Below are 21,080 nucleotides of genomic sequence, written 5' to 3' on the forward strand. Positions count from 1 at the left end.
GGAAATCACATTCTTGAGCATTATTGTTCCAATTGCTATTTGAAATAATACAAAATTGATTAGAATTATCAATATGGGATGCCTGTTGTAAACTATGTGTATATTGGCACTGACTGACCCCCAGGTGTTTATGCGCGGGGCCAAAAAGGGTCAAATTAACTGAAATTTCAAGAAACTTCTTCTCAAGGCCTAATAATGTAGAATCAAATACTCGATCTTCATAGATGGAAGGGTCTCAAGGTTTTTTACCAAAATTATGAATTTCACGACCCTAGCGTCTCATGTTGGCCTTTCGGGAGAGGGTAAACTTCACTATAGTTTATATAGGGAAATCACATTTTTGACTATCATTTGTTTGATTTCTATTGGAATTCATTCTAACTTTGTTAACATTATCAGCATTGGATGACAGCTCAATGTTATGCACATGTTGGTACTGACTGACCCCCAGGGGCTAATTATGGGCAGGGCCAAAAAGGGTAAAATTTACTGAAATTTCAAAAAGTTTCTTCTAAAAACTCAAATAGAGTACAATCAAATACACTTCATATACAGAAGGATCTTCAGGTGCTTTACCAAAATTGTAAATTTCATGACCCTGGGGTCTCATGTTTGCCCCTGGGAAGGGGATAAACTTTACTTTTATAGTTTATATAGAAAAATCACAATTTTGACTATCATTTGTTTGATTTCTATTGGAATTCATTCTAACTTTGTTAAAATTATCAGTATGAGATGACATTTTGATGGTATGTACATGTTGGCCCTGACTGTCATGACCCACTATGCTGATGGGCAGGGCCATTGAGGATCAATTAAATTCATTTCAAAACTCAGGTGACCGTTAAGGCCCGTAGGCCTCTTGTTAACTGTTGTAAGGGGGAACTAAAATTTTCTGTTGTTTATGCACAATGCAGCTCAGTTGATCTAAATGTGTTTTCTTTTGCAGACTGTGCAAGAGGAGAAAGCTAGGATAGAGGACAGATATCTACGTCTGTCTGAAACAATGAGGGCCCTTCAAGAGGAAATAAAATCAGCAAATATTGGGGGAAATAAAGTAAGGAAAAACATATTTTCAAAGTTAAAATTATTAATCACTATATTCACAATACATATGTACTGCTATAAAAAGAAAATTGTTTCCGTTTAAAAAAATAACAAAACATTCGTTAACCTTGATGTTAAATGTGATTTATAGGCAACAGAGTTTGAGCGTGAGAGGAATGCTGGAAATCTACGGAAGTCCTCAACACCAAGGAAGAAGAATCAAAGAGTTCGGATTCATGAGGGTCCAAAGCGCCCAATCACTCCCCCGTCAAAATTCAAGAAGGGCCAAACTCCCCCAATGGCATTGTCGGAGGAAGAATTCCAGCAACGTTATATGTCTCAGAAGAACTGCTAGCAGTATTGAGCTTCATTCTATTTCACAACACTGTTAACATTCGTTTATTAAATATTTTCTCAGAAAAGGGACTGATCAGGGTTTTTTAGAAATTAAACAGTTGAATGATGGAGTTAAACGCAGGTCCCTTTAAAAATCTACTGGTAAGGATTGACTGCTTTACTTCCTATAATAGAGACCAAGTCCAGAACGAATGGGACATTGTGGTATTGGGGGTTACAAGTGTTGTGTGACGACAACTGCGGGTATTTTTTTTATGAAGCACATGTGTACATAAGGGCATTGTTTAGCCTGCCGACATGATGTAAATTAAATTTTTCCCGTTCGACATACAATTTCTAATATCTAATACATCATTCTGAGTGATTTCAAGATCCTATACAACATTTCGAGAGATGTCAAAATTTCCAGAGATGTAGAGATCTTGTATAACATTGCTAAAGACAGTAACACCTTACTTCATTATTTTATTTGGATTGATAAACAGCTTTATTCTTTAAAAGTTTTACAATTGTCACATATGAATGATATTAATATGAGAATCTGAATTCTGCTTTTTAAGTTTGCCTTTACCAGAAAATCGTTTTGGATTTCTATTTCATAAAACATTATAATTTGGTGCTGCTTGTTTCACTAAAAACAGAAAAATTAAGATAAATTAAGAAAAACTTCCATGAGCCATTAAATATGCTTGTAAGTAGCAAGGTAGTTGTAAACTTAGCCGCCAGTAGGAAATCCATAGTCAGGGCGTCAGTAGAAAAACCTTAGCCAGGCCGCCTATAGGCCAGCGTGTATATGTTGTCTATGCCATATATACATGAAATGTAGATATGTTATTTATTTTAGTGCTGATTTGAATGGGTGATGTGGATGTTCATTGGTTGTGATTGTTTGTAAGTGTCCTCAAAGTGGAGGTTTACCGCCATTGAAATATTAGGAAGAAGTAACCTACCTCTTAACTATCTGGTGGTCTGGGGTGGAGAGGGGATAAACATTATCAAACAAATCCTTGTTTATTTATGTGAGAGCAAGTTCTAAAGCACAGGTGTGAAATCTATAGCATGGGTGTCAGATCTTGTACATCATTGTTAAATCTGCAATAGAAGTGCAAGATCTCGAATACAGGTGCAAGATCAGTAACACAGGTGCGAGTTCTGTAACACAGGTGTGACATTACTTATACAGATGTGAAATCTGTAGCAAAGGTGTCATACCACAAAAGTGAAATCTGTAGCACATGTGTGATACCACAAAAGTGAAATCTGTAGCACATGTGTGATACCACAAATGTGAAATCTGTAGCACAAGTGTGATACCACAAATGTGAAATCTGTAGCACAGGTGTGATACCACAAATGTGAAATATGTAGCACAGGTGTGAGATCTCTTAACAGATGCAATATCTCTAATACAGATTTGAAATCTGTAGCACTGGACCGAGATATGTAACAAAGGTATGAGATCTCTTTTATACAAATTGCAGACTGCTAATACAGTGCGAGATCTCTAATACAAATATTGCAGACTGCTAATACAGTGCGAGATCTCTAATACAAATATGTGGTCTGTAAGAACTGTTGAACATCAAATGTTTTGTATGTTGGTTCTGTAGTGCAAATGTTGTTTTGTATGTTTTCACAAATTATTTGGGTTAGTTAAAGGCATTCCTGTATAGGATCCGAGTGATCACAAATTGTTGTGAACTAAGAGTGCCTAATGATATGTTTTGTATGACAGAAACTGTGATATGTTTAAGAAATTTGTTGTGCGAGAAATGATTTTATTGTCTCATCTTTTGACAATGTTTTAGGAACCATTCCAGTATTTCTAGGTTTAATGCACATTTCTTTTATCTTATACTTCTCTTATACTATATTAAGTAACAAATGTATTTTAAAAGTCATTTTTCTACAAAATCATGATACCTTCATCTGTTTATAAAATCTTTCTTAGAAATGAAAGGAATCTCTTAGAAGTGTATTTTGTAAGCTTTTACTTTTCCTCTGTGATGTTCTACATATCAAATGCTCTAAGCTAATTGGCATTCCTCTACAAATTTATATTGTAAATCTATTTGGTATCATCAAATCAAATTTTATATACAAATATACAATTAAAACATATATATATATATTGTACATCTTGTTTGTTTTATTGATTCAGTTATTTGTCAGTCAATCAAAACTTTACATCACAAATCGGAATTAAATTCATATACTAACAGTGCTAATGTAACTTAAAGTAAAGTAAATGAAACTATTGATGGTCAACAGTGACAGAATTAAGAAATCACAAAAAATATATCATCAACATAATTATGATTCAGTGCTGTATAGAAACCAACTTAACAGTTGATCAGTATTAAAAACCCTAAAGTTAGTGTGTTTAGATCATTCGTTTCAGGACACTTACCATAACAATTCTTTAGTGATTCAAATAGCTTCAAATACAAATCTAGTTTTCATCATGATTCTGTCCCAAGATATTATTAGTCTCTAAGTTGGTAGTCTATTTAACAGTTAACAAGGTAACATCCAGGACAAGGGATCCCACAAGAAGAAGCCCATGGGCCTTAATGGTCACCAGAGTTTTGAAATATTTCTGTCAATTTTACCCTTTTTGACCCTGCCAATCAGTCATGTGGGGTCAGTCAGGGCCAACATTTGCATACCATCAAAGTGCCTTTCAAAACGGTTAATTCTAACGAAGTTGGACTTGCTTCAAAAAGAAATCCAACAAATGATATTCAAAAAAGAGATGTTATTATAGAGCTCCCAGGGTCGTGAAATACGCAATATACCAAGCACCTTAAGACCCTTCCATTTATGAAGAGTATTTGATTCTACCTTATCTGGGTCTTGAGAAGACGTTTTTGAAATTTCAGTCAATTTGACCCTGCCCGTCGTCCCCTGGGGGTTCATGAGGGACTGACATGTTCATACCATCAAACTGTCATCCCATGCTGATAATATCAACCAAGTCTGAATGAATTCTGATATAAATCTAACAAATGATGGTCAAAAATAAGATTTCCTATATAAAACTAGCTAAGTTTACCCCCTCCACATGAGCAAATGAGAGACCCCAGGGTCATGAAATTCACAAATTTGATAAAGCACCTTAAGACCCTTCCATCTATGAAGAGTATTTGATTCTACCCTTTTTGGGTCTTGAGATTATGTTTTTGAAATTTCAGCTAATTAGACCCCTTTTTAGGAGTCGGTCAGGACCAATATGTGGATATATACCATCAAACTGTCAATCTTTTCCAACTCATCCAGTATCTTGTTGATATATCACTACATGTACATACAAAGTTACATTATATTTGATAGTAACACCAGTTTTCATGTTCACAAGGTCCAGTAATAATACTATTACAAAGTTAATGTAAAATAATTTCCATCTCCGTTAATATTTACTCAAGTTATTTTGTTCACAAGGAAAAGTTAATGCATGACAACAGACAAAAAGCTATCTGAATAGTTCACAATGAACTATTTCTTAAAATTAGTTGCAGGACAGATCCCAGCAAAAAAAAAATGTTTATGTGCTTTTGAATATTTGATTAAACTGTTACCTGATCTGTTGGAACTACTGATGAATACCATAAAAACCACATGAAATACCAAGTTATATTTTAATATAACATTTTATTTGGATTTTATATACTGCAAATTTAACATACAGACATGTTAAAATGTACAGTAGCACATTATAAAAACATAAGAAAAGCCGAAAATATCTAGGATTCATACATCCAAATCATAAATATTATACAAAAATACATACATTTGTACTGGGGAAATTGAGAAAAATTTCAGCAAAATTTCTATCATACTAATTACCTATAATTGGTAAGTGCAAATATACTAAGTTGAGAAATTTTGGACAGAATGACTGCATAATGTTTCCAAAAGCTTTATTTGATAACATTATTAAGGCTTAAAAAGCTGAACTCATTTCCTTGGTATTCATTTAAAATATACATTTGTATATTCGACAATATGTACACCACAAATACAGTAAATACTCGGACCACAATGACCTCTCATGTTGACTTCTGATTCAAAGCTAGATATTTATTAAGATTAGATTTGCATATCTAATGAGCTGACTCCGACACAGATAATCCATACCAATACATGTACAGGTAATCACAATATCAACATCTCTACATTTTATCATTATAATTAGGAATTGATATATATGAAAGTGCAGTGTAACTTCATACATGTAACAGGGAACATGATAAATTAATTTCAATGCCTCCACAGGATACAGCGATGTTTGAGAACGTTACATGAAATATAATTCCCCATATCCCTACATCTGTGCCAGTGTAAAAGAGAGCATGATAGATCCAATTTATTTGAATGCCTCTACTAAGGGTCTAACTGGTGACCTCTGGACTACTAGGCTTTTGCTCAACCCATCCAACTAAACAGAAGCTTTAGCTGAATGGTATACTAGTATTTACCAGGTTTACATACATGTACATATTGTACACATACAAAAGTATATATACAATGAATATACATGTATATGTGTGTAGTTTTTGATTCTACGAATCCCATGTAGAGCCTTCCACAATCCAAAATCGACATTTCAGATTCCACAGATTCCGTGAATTGACTTGCACATTTTCCAAAATGATTCTTTCAAAATCCACAGATCCTGTGCTGTGAAGCCTTACACAATCCAAAATTATCCTTTCTGATTCCACAGATTGACGTTAAGAACAGAACATCTTCTCACTTCCTATCACATCAGAGCTTTAAAGCAAATGAGGCCCCACATGAGCATCCTTGTTCAGCCTGAGGATTGTTGATAATTCGAAAAGCGGACCTTATCAATTCTTGATGATAATCAATTGTACATCCCTTCAAAAAGTCTAGAGAATCTGTATCCACAACAACTTTAGCTCCATCCTTTTCAAACAAACTGCAACAGACAAGACATCAATTTCACTGAATCAACAAAATAAAGACTAAAGGGCCTGATATCTAATGCTAAAATATAAAAATAATTACCAAGGTATTTTGAGTTTTCATTTTGACCTTATTATAGTTATGTTTCAGGAATGATATCAAAATATTTCTAATACAGTGATATGATTCATTACAGAGAATATATTTGACCACTGTGAACTTGAAATTAGGCCAGTGACATTGGTATGAATAAACTTCACATCACTCCATAGCAGGAGCCTTGGGCCAAACAGGGTTCCCAGTTTCCCCTAGAATTTGATTCTCGAAGGAATAACTATTTCTTCCCTGTGACTAGGAAAATAGGTCTTGGTCATGTATATGGAGGGAATTTTCATAACACTTCATCCTTAGTGCCTGCTAGCAAAATATATGGCCTATTGGTCTTTTAGATCTAGAGAAGATTCTCAGGGATTTCCCCATCTGAAACCTTGAAAAAAGATCAAGGTTAATTATATCCGGAAACTCTGTCCAAGAATAACATTGGCAAATTATACTGCCTCTGAATCTTCTGGAACTTGAAAAATAGATTTTTAACATATTTCACCCCTGACCTTGAAAATATGTAGGTCAAGGTCACTGACAAGGAAACTTCACAACACTCTATTACTGGTACCAATGGCCAAATTATCAGGTCTCCAGGTCTTATGAAACTAGAAGATTTCATAACACTCTGTCCTAAGTATCTATTGGAAAATAGTGGGCCTCTTGGTCTTCTGAAACTTATAAGTTTCTTTAAGTTTTTAACATATTTGACCCCTGTGACCTTGAGAATTAAGTCAATGTCTTTCGTATTTAATCTACTCCGAGTACCTTCTGGCCAAATATCGGTGACAAGTTGCTTATATTTTTCTAGAAGAAATGCTGAGTATTTCATAGTGGACAAGGGTGACTCACAATCATTTAATCTGAACCAAACAGACTCAGCAATCACTATACCCCCTCTACTAAGCATAAAACTCAAATATAGACCCAAAACTTACTGATCATCTTCTTGGAGTGTTGTATCTAGGTCAAATTTATACTGAAATCCTGAACATCCACCGCCCTCTACGATGACACGTAGACAGCCATTATTGTCCAAGGTTTTTAATCGCTGAAATATTCAAAATGTGTTTCTAGGTAAATTAAAATAAATCAACACTGTCACTGTATTTAGATACAATTTATTCCATAGAAAATATCATATGCCCATATCATCAAAGGAACCAAAGTTTTGAAGACATTGCCAAGAAATCTTATTATGATAATTACTCTACATATGTTAATAGCTCAATATCTTAACAATTTTATTGTTCATTCTTTGAAATAGGGGGACCCCATTAACCTACCCCTGTTTTCATTCTTCTGCCTTTATTAATAAATCAATATTGGAGAATCTTAATAAAGTACAAATAAATGAGACAGCTCTAGTTGATGCACACAACAATGTTAAGCGTTGATTCATAAAATAGCCTGAATGTTTGGTTTGGTTTGTTTTTGTATAACGTCCTATTAACAGCCAGGGTCATTTAAGGACGTGCCAGGTTTTGGAGGTGGAGGAAAGCCGGAGTACCTGGAGAAAAACCACAGGCCTACGGTCAGTTCCTGGCAACTGCCCCACGTAGGTTTTGAACTTGCAACCCAGTGGTGGAGGGCTAGTGTTAAAGTGTCGGTACACCTTAACCACTCGGCCACCACGGCCCCTAGCCTGAATGCATGTGATTATAGTTTACAAATATATGTCATGTTGGCTATACCAGCAGTCAGTTAAATGAACTAGTGATCTATTCACCTAAAAAATCGAGCGATGCTCTAATGTCTTACGTGAAACACGACTCCATTCATGGGTCTACCTCATGCCGCTTTACAATTAAACAACAATATGGAAAAAAATAAATACTATGGGCATATCTAATAGATTTTTGGCATCGGATGTAGTTTATGGGGATATGGTTAGGTGTTATAGAAATAGTTCTACAAAGCTAATGTTCTTTGTTTTAACATATACGACTTTAAATAAATCTTCTTGTATCTTGTATGAAACACGTTTGGAGCAAAAAAAAGTTTCGGGGAATCATCCGACACCTTACCTTCACACAGCTGTCACTTAGCTGTATTGTGTCAGGGGATATTTCCTGTGTCTGCGTTGACAGACATCTCTGAATGCAGTATTGCCTTCCCTGTGACCCAGTCTTGCTCCTGAAACTTATATTAAGTTTAATTTACTGTTGTTAATATGTGAATAATATAATATAGCATTTTTACGAATTTTACATAATTATCAATGAGTTATTTTTTCATTAAAGTAATTCACGTTTGTTATCAAAATATATGTAAACAATAAATAAACACCCAACCTTACAGCAGAGCTGAATGGAATTAAACACATATGACTAGCCACATAATGGCATATGGCCATACAGGGATATTGCAGTACCAGTACGGCAGCACTAACTTGACTAAGTTTACTACAGTAATGTTCACCGAAAAGTTATCATGACGCAATTTGACAAAGAACGAACATTACGAGATATATAAGTGGCATTGCAGTGCCTACACTGTTGCATACTACACGTTTAATTAATCAATCAATTATTCATTGGGTATACACTCACCTAGCGTCTACAGTGCATCGCTTTGTAGCATTTATGACCTCTGACAAAATCCAAAATCGTCTGCAGGCAGCCATTACTGCATTTTCCCTTAGTCACGACGGCGCTTGAGGCATATATGTTGCGTTCAAACGTTTAAATGATCCTTCATTTTATGAGTCTGCGCTGAATATCATTAACATATAGGCCTAAGCCTATAACCTTTTATTTTGAAGTAATGATAAAATTGCATTTAATTCAGATAGAAATGTAAATCTGTATTTAAATGCTTAAATTTATCTTTCTTTTTTTTTATGATTAAATATATATGTCTCTGATTATATATCTCTTAAATACAGATATCTTTTATTTAAATACTGATATGTGCATTAAAAAGAAAATATGCAATTCTATCAGAGACATATATACAGAGAGATTGGCAGCTCTCTATTTGCCCTTGTGTTTACATAGTGGCCCCTGACCTTCCCACAATCCTTTGCGGTCGCTCGGTTCAGTCTTCACTAGACGCCATATTGGAGAAAACTTGAAAACCAGACACATAATTATCGATAATTTCTATTTGAAATCATCAGCAAGATCCAATTATGTGCTTTAATTTTATTAATATCAAAGTGCAGAATCGTCATCAATATGAAATATATCACAATTTGCTGTCCAAGTGTTTGTATTTTGAGTATGAAAGTCAAGCACAACGCAGGAAAGATCGGCGGGAATCTCCAATTTTCGAAAAGTCCCTATGGGGTTTTCGAAAATACGGATAAATGACAACAATGTGCATGATCAATAAGACTATATCCCATAAGTATGATAGTTTTTGGTTAATGTGGTAACTTTTGTAGTGGCCTAAATAAAACGATGTGCTTTTTGTGTGCGTTTAAAATTGGCGATGTTTTGGTCTGACGTAATGGCGGCTTAATTACAAACTTGGACATGTCGAATAGGACCCAATGGATTTTCGAAAATACGGATAAATGACAACAATATGCATGATCAATAAGACTATATCCCATAAGTTTGATAGTTTTTGGTTAATGTGGTAACTTTTGTAGTGGCCAAAATAAAACGATGTGCTTTCTGTGTGTATTTAAAATGACGATGTTTTGGTCGGACGTAATGGCGGATTAACCAGAACATGTCGAATAAGTTCCAATACTACGATACACACATGCGCATAGCCCGATTTACCTGCGCTCGCGTGTGTTTGATAGGAGACAGGACGCTCTCGATAAGGGATATGCTTGAGTGGTCACGAATAAAGGGAGCCACTATGTGTACGGGGAAATAGCGATGTTACTAATCTCTCTGTATATATGTCTCTGATTCTATTAAGGATACAGTTATTTCTTTATTCATCAAATAAGTGTAGAGTTATATGAATGGAGATGAATGAAATCTCGAATTTTAATAAAGATTTCTCTTTACTTTAAAATAATTTATCTTTAATTTGTCGATAAATTTTAATACATAAATCTGAATTAAATGGGATGAATCCCAAACGTTTTACCATAACTTCCATTACATAGGCCTGGAATCTATGTAAATTGCCCATTGTTATACCAAAAATAGATTAGGTCCATGGCAAAATGGCAAAATGGCAACAACAAAAAAACCACATACTAGTAAAAATTATTACGTTTTAATATATGAACCATGCATCTAGTAATAAAAAAGGCGGGGAAGGGGGGGGGGGGGGGGGGGGGGGGGGGGGCACTTGCTCGTCTACAGGCGGAAATCATACGGATCTGATCCTAAAGAAGTTGGTTTAGTTTAGTTTATTTTGTTTAACGTCCTATTAACAGCCATGGTCATTTAAGGAAGTGCCTAGTTTTGAGGTGGATGGCAAGTGATAAAGTGTCGGAACACCTTAACCACTCGCCATCTCGGCCCCCAAAGAATAAAAGAATTATGATTTTACCTCTGAACGTCCAGTATCAAAACTCCTCTATAAATAAGAGGCCAACAAGGCCCATGTGACTTTGTAAAGGGAAACGGCTAGCTGTGTTGAAAATTTACGCTTCCGTTGAAAACAGATTCTGGGCTACGGTCCATTTTCCAGTTGTGACCAGATGGAAACTGACCGTTGAAAATGGCCCTCTTCATATTCCTCTGTTCCAGATTTTCAATACTACAGGCGATCATGGCTCCTTACCGTTAAAGTACCTATACGTATGATTCACGAAAATAGAACTTGATAATAATTAGAGACAGGTCCGGTCACACTATAACTTAAAGACAGGTCCTTGACACTATGTGACGTAGTCATGACTGGGTTATAACTTAGAGACGGGTCCCGTGACACCATTACACGAGGTCATGACTGGGTTATAACTTAGAGACGGGTCCCGTGACACCATTACACGAGGTCATGACTGGGTTATAACTTAGAGACGGGTCCCGTGACACTGAGACGAGGTCATGACTGGGTTACAACTTAGAGACAGGTCCCGTGACACTATGAGACGAGGTCATGACTGGGTTATAACTTAGAGACAGGTCCCGTGACACTATGAGACGAGGTCATGACTGGGTTATAACTTAGGGACAGGTCCCGTGACACTATGAGACGAGGTCATGACTGGGTTATAACTTAGGGACAGGTCCCGTGACACTATGAGACGAGGTCATGACTGGGTTATAACTTAGAGACAGGTCCCGTGACACTATGAGACGAGGTCATGACTGGGTTATAACTTAGGGATAGGTCCCGTGACACAATGAGACGTGGTCATGACTGGGTTATAACTTAGAGACAGGTCCCGTGACACTATGAGACGAGGTCATGACTGGGTTATAACTTAGGGATAGGTCCCGTGACACAATGAGACGTGGTCATGACTGGGTTATAACTTAGGGACAGGTCCCGTGACACAATGAGACGAGGTCATGACTGGGTTATAACTTAGGGACAGGTCCCGTGACACAATGAGACGAGGTCATGACTGGGTTATAACTTAGAGACGGGTCCCGTGACACTATGAGACGAGGTCATGACTGGGTTATAACTTAGAGACTGGCCCCGTGACACAATGAGACGTGGTCATGACTGGGGTATAACTTAGAGACGGGTCCCGTGACACTATGACACGTGGTCATGACTGGGTTATAACTTAGAGACGGGTCCCGTGACACTATGACACGTGGTCATGACTGGGTTATAACTTAGAGACGGGTCCCGTGACACTATGAGACGAGGTCATGACTGGGTTATAACTTAGAGACGGGTCCCGTGACACTATGAGACGAGGTCATGACTGGGTTATAACTTAGACAGGTCCAATGACACTATGAGACGTGGTCATGACTAGGTTATAACTTAGAGACGGGTCCCGTGACACTTTGAGTCGTGGTCATGACTTGGCTATAACTTAGAGACGGGTCCCGTGACACTATGAGACGAGGTCACGACTGGGTTATATCTTAGAGACAGGTCCCGTGACACTGAGACGAGGTCATGACTGGGTTATAACTGAGAGACAGGTCCTATGACACTATGAGACGAGGTCATGACTGGGTTATAACTTAGAGACGGGTCCCTTGACACTATGAGACGAGGTCATGACTGGGTTATAACTTAGAGACAGGTCCCGTGACACTATGAGACGAGGTCATGACTGGGTTATAACTTAGGGACAGGTCCCGTGACACTATGAGACGAGGTCATGACTGGGTTATAACTTAGGGACAGGTCCCGTGACACTATGAGACGAGGTCATGACTGGGTTATAACTTAGAGACAGGTCCCGTGACACTATGAGACGAGGTCATGACTGGGTTATAACTTAGGGATAGGTCCCGTGACACAATGAGACGTGGTCATGACTGGGTTATAACTTAGAGACAGGTCCCGTGACACTATGAGACGAGGTCATGACTGGGTTATAACTTAGAGACTGGCCCCGTGACACAATGAGACGTGGTCATGACTGGGGTATAACTTAGAGACGGGTCCCGTGACACTATGACACGTGGTCATGACTGGGTTATAACTTAGAGACGGGTCCCGTGACACTATGACACGTGGTCATGACTGGGTTATAACTTAGAGACGGGTCCCGTGACACTATGAGACGAGGTCATGACTGGGTTATAACTTAGAGACGGGTCCCGTGACACTATGAGACGAGGTCATGACTGGGTTATAACTTAGACAGGTCCAATGACACTATGAGACGTGGTCATGACTAGGTTATAACTTAGAGACGGGTCCCGTGACACTTTGAGACGTGGTCATGACTTGGCTATAACTTAGAGACGGGTCCCGTGACACTATGAGACGAGGTCACGACTGGGTTATATCTTAGAGACAGGTCCCGTGACACTGAGACGAGGTCATGACTGGGTTATAACTGAGAGACAGGTCCTATGACACTATGAGACGAGGTCATGACTGGGTTATAACTTAGAGACGGGTCCCTTGACACTATGAGACGAGGTCATGACTGGGTTATAACTTAGAGACAGGTCCCGTGACACTATGAGACGTGGTCATGACTGGGTTATAACTTAGAGACAGGTCCCGTGACACTATGAGACGAGGTCATGACTGGGTTATATCTTAGAGACGGGTCCCGTGACACTATGAGACGAGGTCATGACTGGGTTATAACTTAGAGACAGGTCCCGTGACACTATGAGACGTGGTCATGACTGGGTTATAACTTAGAGACAGGTCCCGTGACACCATGAGACGAGGTCATGACTGGGTTATAACTTAGACAGGTCCAATGACACTATGAGACGTGGTCATGACTGGGTTATAACTTAGAGACAAGTCCCGTGACGCTATCAGACGTGGTCATGACTTGGTTATAATAATTAGCCGTTTTGCCCAAAAACACAAAATAAAACATACAAGCGGTGACGACCACGGCAGTACAACAAGAAACATGTTCGTATTTAGGATAGTTGAACATCTTACCTCCGCAATTTTGTAAATGTAATATATTCTGTATAACTATGTATTATTGCTACCTATATGTAGGCTGTGTTGCACTTTGAAATATGACAAGAAAGCAACTTGTACCCGTTCCATTGTGAGTCAATGGAGACTGTAAGACCATCTACCTGTCCCTCTGTGATATGTCTAACCATAGAGGGTGTTAGACCGTCTACCTTTGTGATATGTCTAACCATAGAGGGTGTTAGACCGTCTACCTTTGTGATATGTCTAACCATAGAGGGTGTTAGAACGTCTACCTTTGTGATATGTCTAACCATAGAGGGTGTTAGACCGTCTACCTTTGTGATATGTCTAACCATAGAGGGTGTTAGACCGTCTACCTTTGTGATATGTCTAACCATAGAGGGTGTTAGACCGTCTACCTGTCCCTCTGTCATATGTCTAACAATAGAAGGTGTTAGACCGTCTACCTTTGTGATATGTCTAACCATAGAGGGTGTTAGAACGTCTACCTTTGTGATATGTCTAACCATAGAGGGTGTTAGACCGTCTATCTGTCCCTCTGTCATATGTCTAACCATAGAGGGTGTTAGACCGTCTACCTTTGTGATATGTCTAATCACAGAGGGTGTTAGAACGTCTACCTTTGTGATGTGTCTAACCAATGGAGGGTGTTAGACCGTCTACCTGTCCCTCTGTCATATGTCTAACCATAGAGGGTGTTAGACCGTCTACCTTTGTGATATGTCTAACCATAGAGGGTGTTAGAACGTCTACCTTTGTAATATGTCTAACCATAGAGGGTGTTAGACCGTCTACCTTTGTGATATGTCTAACCATAGAGGGTGTAAGAACGTCTACCTTTGTGATATGTCTAACCATAGAGGGTGTTAGAACGTCTACCTTTGTGATATTTGTGATATGTCTAACCATAGAGGGTGTTAGACCGTCTACCTTTGTGACATGTCTAACCATAGAGGGTGTTAGACCGTCTACCTGTCCCTCTGTGATATGTCTAACCAATGGAGGGTGTTAGACCGTCTACCTTTGTGATATGTCTAACCATAGAGGGTGTTAGACCGTCTACCTGTCCCTCTGTAATATGTCTAACCATAGAGGGTGTTAGACCGTCTACCTGTCCCTCTGTCATATGTCTAACAATAGAAGGTGTTAGACCGTCTACCTTTGTGATATGTCTAACCATAGAGGGTGTTAGACCGTCTACCTGTCCCTCTGTGATATGTCTAACCAATGGAGGGTGTTAGACCGTCTACCTTTGTGATATGTCTAACCATAGAGGGTGTTAGACCGTCTACCTGTCCCTCTGTGATATGTCTAACCAATGGAGGGTGTTAGACCGTCTACCTTTGTGACATGTCTAACCATAGAGGGTGTTAGACCGCCTACCTGTCCCTCTGTGATATGTCTAACCATAGAGGGTGTTAGACCGTCTACCTGTCCCTCTGTGATATGTCTAACCAATGGAGGGTGTTAGACCATCTACCTTTGTGATATGTCTAACCATAGAGGGTGTTAGACCGTCTACCTGTCCCTCTGTGATATGTCTAACCATAGAGGGTGTTAGACCGTCTACCTTTGTGATATGTCACCATAGAGGGTGTTAGACCGTCTACACGTCCATCTGTGATATGTCTAACCAATGGGGGGTGTTAGACCGTCTACCTGCTCCTCTGTGATATGTCTAACCAATGAAAGGTGTCAGTACTGGCCTTTCCTTATGATTTGAAGAAACATTCAAGCTGAGCTGAACAAATTATGATTAAATTATTTATGGAATTCTGATTGTAGCGAGAAAATAGCTTTTAATGTGATTAAACAAAGATTTTATGATGTTTATCAACAGGAGCTTTTATCTAATAAGTAGTGATATTTCTAAAGGTAAAACTATATCAACATGTTATTGATCAATTCTCTTTACAGTTCTACTTGTGTAAGCCTATAGATGACCAGTATAAAATACAAATAGCTAGATTTAGATTAAGCTCTCACAATTACAATACAAAACAAGGAAGATACAGAAATCGGCAGAGAGAGCAAAGAATATGTACATTATGTCAAGATAGTGATATTGAGGATGAATGTCATTTTATTCTCAAATGTAATTATTATAACAATATTCGAAGTACATACATTAAGCCATATTATTATAGAAGACCAAGCATTTTTAAGTTGATACAATTATCAAGTGTTCAAAATTTTTCTGAATTGAGTAAGCTAGGAAAATTCCTTTATTTAGCGACAAAACAACGTAATAACGCCATTTAATTGATTAATTTACTATATGTTAATCTATTTATAACGTACATGAACTATTGTATATTATCATAATGACGTTATGTTCATTTTTATAATATATAGTAATACTAAGTGTACGTATACATATATGTGTATGTTAGAGTATTAAGCGTAATGGACATGTACTTTTGTAATTGTGTCATACTATATAACATTGTATTGTGTATTGTGTCATACTATATTACATTGTATTGTGTATTGTGTCATACTATATTACACTGTATTGTTTTGTCGTGTTTTCTCTCTGATGTGTAGTTGAAAAACACAACGAAATAAAAGAATCTGAATCCTCTATTCGCCCCAGTTAGCCAAGTGCAGGTGTCACCACGGGATGCCACCCGAGGCGATTTAGAATCCACAGTATACAAATGTATTTACCGGTAGGGGCTGGCGATTGCCGATTGCCAGGTAGCTCAATGGTCAGTGGTGTCTGGAGTTGAAAGGTCCCGAATTTGTGTGATCTGTTCTCTGTGTCTATTACTGGAAAAATACTTCAGTTTTTAAGGCTGAAATTAGGTAAATATTTTTTTCGAATCAAATAAATTAAGAACTGCTTGAATATGTTTGATCTGATGTAATTGTATATTGTATGTCATAAGGGATTATTTCTATATAATATTCTGCATTGAATCTCTACTGCACGTTTGCTCTGTTATACTGACGGGCCAATGGCCTAAAGTTTCGAATAAAACTTGAAACTTGACCAACGCTTGTAATGAGGTACTTGTCATGGGAAACGTGGACCTGTGATGGTCAGGTAGCTCAGCGTGACCAGGTATAGCTCGGTAACAGCATCCGTCGGAGGTCCGGGTCTGGTCGTTGTATTCCCGTCAACCAGTTACAAATGTGTTCTTACGTTATCGAGATGATACTTTCTCTAAGGTTTGGAAATACAACTGGTTCTCACATATGTCGCTATGACGAGCGACAAGCAATATAAGGCCGGGCGATATCAGTGGAGTTTCTACTACAATTTTATTTATTTTTCATTAACCATCGACTAATTTATCCGTACCGATTTCTCTCTCTCGAAAATACACAATGTTGACATACAGTATCACGTATATAGTGCGACAACAGCAGGCAACCTTCAAAATAATGGACGGGTCAAAATCGATCACTGCTTTTTAATTTCTATCCACTATTGGCTTAAGTGTTTGACGTATGTGTCCAAGTGATGACGCACGCGGTGGATTCCAGCTTACCTGTAATAAGAGGTCAGAGGTCAGTCACGCATTATCTATATAGAGCGAGTGCAGATGAACTCTGTATATAGAGTGTGTAAAGGACTTGTAAAATATGACGGGCATTATCACATAAGCGATGATAGGTAACTTATCAAAAATCTCTCTACAGTAACCAGGTGATAACAAGGAGGCCAGCTATACCTCCTTTATTACTTACCTTTATCAACAGAACCATATCATTAGCTGTGACGACGATGCCGTCGTCGTCGTTACAATTACGAGGAGGTCGATGATGATGATGATGATGATGATGATGATTGGTGTTGGTGGTGGTGGTGGTGGTGGTGATGATGATGATGATGATGATGATGATGATGATGATGATGATGATGATGATGATGATGATGATGATGATGATGATGATGATTGGTGTTGGTGGTGGTGGTGGTGATGATGATGATGATGATGATGATGATGATGATGATGATGATGATGATGATGATGATGATGACGTGATAAAACATACATAATGATGATCTTAAACATCTTGATGATACTGGTTACCTTTTTGTTTATGTATCTGCATTACGATAAAAAAAAAAAACACGAAAAAATCAATATATATATAAATCACTAATCCAACGTTATTAACGAACGTACGTAAAAACTATAACTGAATCTGATATGAAAGGTACTATTTATATAAGCATAACTCATTTAGTCCTAAACAAAAAAAGAGTAAAAACAATACTTGGGTCATTAAAAAACAGCAATATAAATTGCTTTGCCCGCGTTAGATTTGAATACATGATGGTGATATCTGAAGTAACCTAATGATAATAATGTAAATATATTCCTTTGTATAGCGCTTGTGTTACTTTTCCATACATTCTCCTGGCTAACTGTTCTGCTTATTATGAAAAGAAATAATTAAAGACATTAAAACTTCAATGATCAAATTTAAAAGTCGTCTGTGTGGTCATTTTCTATGAAAAAAAGGAATTTCCATACATAAAGATAAAGGTTCGTACAGATTTTTTTCTTACTAAGCGCATGCGCACAAGCCCTGTAGCATATTCCTTTCCATTACCAGGACTTCCGTGACTGCCTGCCAATTATTTGGAGATGGTCTGGTCCTCTGTGGCCTGTGTAAGTGTGTTTTGTGTTTACACGGGACGACTGTATCGATAGGAGGCTATAGTCAGGTCCAACCAAACCTCGCCTATGACGGATTTTACCATCCACGATGGCAAATGTATTCAATGGATCCATGAAATTAAAAATTTGCGAAGCAGTTGACTTGAGGCCGACTGACTTCGCTACGCGATTGAATCTGGGTGGTACGAAAAATGTACAGCTGATCGACCCCTATATAGCGATAGATGTAGATGACTTACCTATCGCTAAAACGACCACAAAACCTAAAACGTTAAAACCAGTATGGAACGAGGATTTCTGCTCGTCTGTTCACAATGGGCAGACTATAGGACTTACAGTATTTCATGATGCCGCGATACCACCCGATGAGTTCGTGGCCAACTGTTCTCTCACATTCGAGGAAGTGAAAGGGAGACACCGTGATTTGTGGGTACGTATAAATTGTTGTTTTATTTCATCACAGTATGACGAGTCTATAATGTCTTTGGTCGCCTCACGAGTCATCGGATTGTGTACCGTACATAATTCTCCTTGGATGTTGATTTCCAAGATGGAGGCACGGGGAAAATGAAGCGAGGACTCCTATGGTAGGGTTTAGCCGTTGTCTCGGGATTTGCTTGTTACCGTTTGCATGTACGGTCATTAATATTTTGTAGAATGCTTTATGATATTATATAGAGACAGGAAAACGCGATATGGTGCTTGGTTTTATAACGCTGATATCCATTTTCCAGGTTGACCTAGAACCCAATGGGAAGATACACGTCGAAATAGAATTAAATGGATCTTCGGGAGGAGGTAAATATTCCTATGATTTCCCATATCATTAGCATATATTCTTATTTATTAGCTCTATTTCGACACTTTACCGTACACACGGTACACAACCTACCCGATACAGGAATTACCTCTACACAAGTGCTGCTGCATTTGATGAAAACATGGATGCAAGTTCTAAAAATGACCTGCATAGCAGAAGATGCTCTCGCCTAGAGTCTGTGACGTCTGTTGGTTTGTCGCAACAGAATCACTCGCTTATGCTAATGAGTTTTCTTGCTGTATTCCAAGCAATACAGACCCATACCGTTCAATACTGGCAAATTCTGTATGGCTGAGGACCAAATATAAATGAGTTGGTTTGGGAATAGGTCTTTCTTTTTTTAAATGAAATAGAATTTGTTTCTGGGTGTATATGCAGACAGCAGCTTGTTGTAGAAACACTCATGTTGCTAAGCAATACAGTATTGAGATGTAACTTAGTTAATGATTTTTAAAGTAATCATTGTTTAAAGATTTAAATTGATTTTTGTGTTTATGTCGGTTTTAGTTAAAACTTCAAAATTAATTATTTGAATATTTTTTTTTAAATCTTATGATATTAACATCTCGAAATTTGTTAGTTTTCTGTCTATTGGCTAGGGTGTTTATAAGTATAGTAAAATTATTTTTGAATTTGATTAATGCTTTGATGAAATTTATAACTGAATTACATTGTATAAATTATGTGGCTTTTATCCACCATTATAGTTTAAAAAGAGTATTAAGAGATAAAGCTAACACAGATCTGCATTTTACAACCAATTATCTAATTAGCACTAATATGGAATTGTAGATGGTATACATTGTAATTCAATGTGATACATTGTAGTATGTGTGTATTCCCTGTACTGTTACATTGTAGAACATTGTTATTATACTTCCTAACACACACTGGTTGCCAATGTTTACATTTACATTTGCTGACTCACCTATTATTTTATTTGCTGATTATTGAAGCAACTGTGTAGAATATAATGCAGGGGAAATATACTTGTTTGTTGGCTTACATGTAGTTGTGAATGTTTACGTTGGTGTATATATGTGTGACCTCACTAGATGTGTGTGACCTGTATGTATAGCAGGCTAGGTCAGACATGTAAATATGTTACCTATATAGCGGTATACACACACATGTCGGTGCTGCTACATCACTAACATTTCATAGCTTTATAGGTATATAGTACTGAATTATGTATGAAAAAATAGCTAGCAATGGCCAGTGAGTGTATGGTCGAGCTAGTACCCACTTCCTCACTAGAGGACAGCCAATCGGTACCATTACTGTCCCAGTGGGCTGTTGTTGTGTATGTCAACATTAGCTGTATTACTGGCCACTGAAGTTTATATGATCAGGAGTAATCTGTAATACAAACACCAGACCACAGTATTTGTTTTCTTTCATTCAGTTAATTCATAATTGGATTATACATTAAAGTTAACACTTTTCAGTCAACCATAAATGTCTATGTTTTGTAAACCTAAAATCTTATTAATATTTCTTAGAAAGAAAATTACAATAATGAAAAGAGCAAACAAGATGATAAAGCTTTAATCAAGACAAGTAAAAAGCAAAAGTTGTTTTTGCTGCCTGTGAACAGACTCTTAATTGGGTGATGAAGTGTTCATACATGTGTGGATGCACACTTGCATAAACATAGAATTTATGATGATTTAAAAGCACATTTCTTCAGAGGATAATTAAGTAGTTGAAAACTT

At 37.5% G+C, this 21,080-nt stretch overlaps 3 protein-coding genes across 6 annotated transcripts in view; 2 read left to right on the forward strand and 1 right to left on the reverse strand.

The window, feature by feature from the left end:
• The window catches only part of LOC117323807 (centrosomal protein of 128 kDa-like), a 36,882-nt gene extending 33,984 nt beyond the window's left edge, over positions 1-2,898 (forward strand). For all 3 annotated transcript variants that reach the window (XM_033879267.1, XM_033879268.1, XM_033879269.1), the window contains 2 exons: positions 950-1,057; positions 1,199-2,898. In XM_033879267.1, coding sequence (XP_033735158.1) covers positions 950-1,057; positions 1,199-1,402 — 312 coding nt within the window. In that variant the 3' untranslated portion in view covers positions 1,403-2,898. The remainder of the gene's footprint in view (positions 1-949; positions 1,058-1,198) is intronic.
• Positions 2,899-3,529: 631 nt separating this feature from the next.
• On the reverse strand, positions 3,530-9,078 carry LOC117323808 (iron-sulfur cluster assembly 2 homolog, mitochondrial-like). Of its 2 annotated transcripts, none has more exons than XM_033879272.1 (4): positions 8,988-9,078; positions 8,463-8,571; positions 7,374-7,486; positions 3,530-6,346 (listed from the first exon to the last, which is right to left on the reverse strand). In XM_033879272.1, the coding sequence occupies exons 1-4, from the start codon at positions 9,059-9,061 to the stop codon at positions 6,172-6,174; spliced, it is 471 nt and encodes a 156-aa protein (XP_033735163.1). In that variant the 5' UTR covers positions 9,062-9,078; the 3' UTR covers positions 3,530-6,171. The 2 variants fall into 2 exon arrangements, with proteins under 2 accessions (XP_033735163.1, XP_033735162.1); XM_033879271.1 differs by having other exon boundaries at positions 8,463-8,577.
• Positions 9,079-18,484: 9,406 nt separating this feature from the next.
• LOC117323809 (calcium-independent protein kinase C-like) overlaps positions 18,485-21,080 on the forward strand; it is a 59,684-nt gene continuing 57,088 nt past the window's right edge. The window contains exons 1-2 of the mRNA XM_033879273.1: positions 18,485-18,975; positions 19,280-19,343. Coding sequence (XP_033735164.1) covers positions 18,634-18,975; positions 19,280-19,343 — 406 coding nt within the window. The 5' untranslated portion in view covers positions 18,485-18,633. The remainder of the gene's footprint in view (positions 18,976-19,279; positions 19,344-21,080) is intronic.

The sequence above is a fragment of the Pecten maximus genome, chromosome 3 (assembly GCF_902652985.1).
Source record: "Pecten maximus chromosome 3, xPecMax1.1, whole genome shotgun sequence".
NCBI classification, from domain to species: Eukaryota; Metazoa; Mollusca; class Bivalvia; order Pectinida; family Pectinidae; genus Pecten; species Pecten maximus.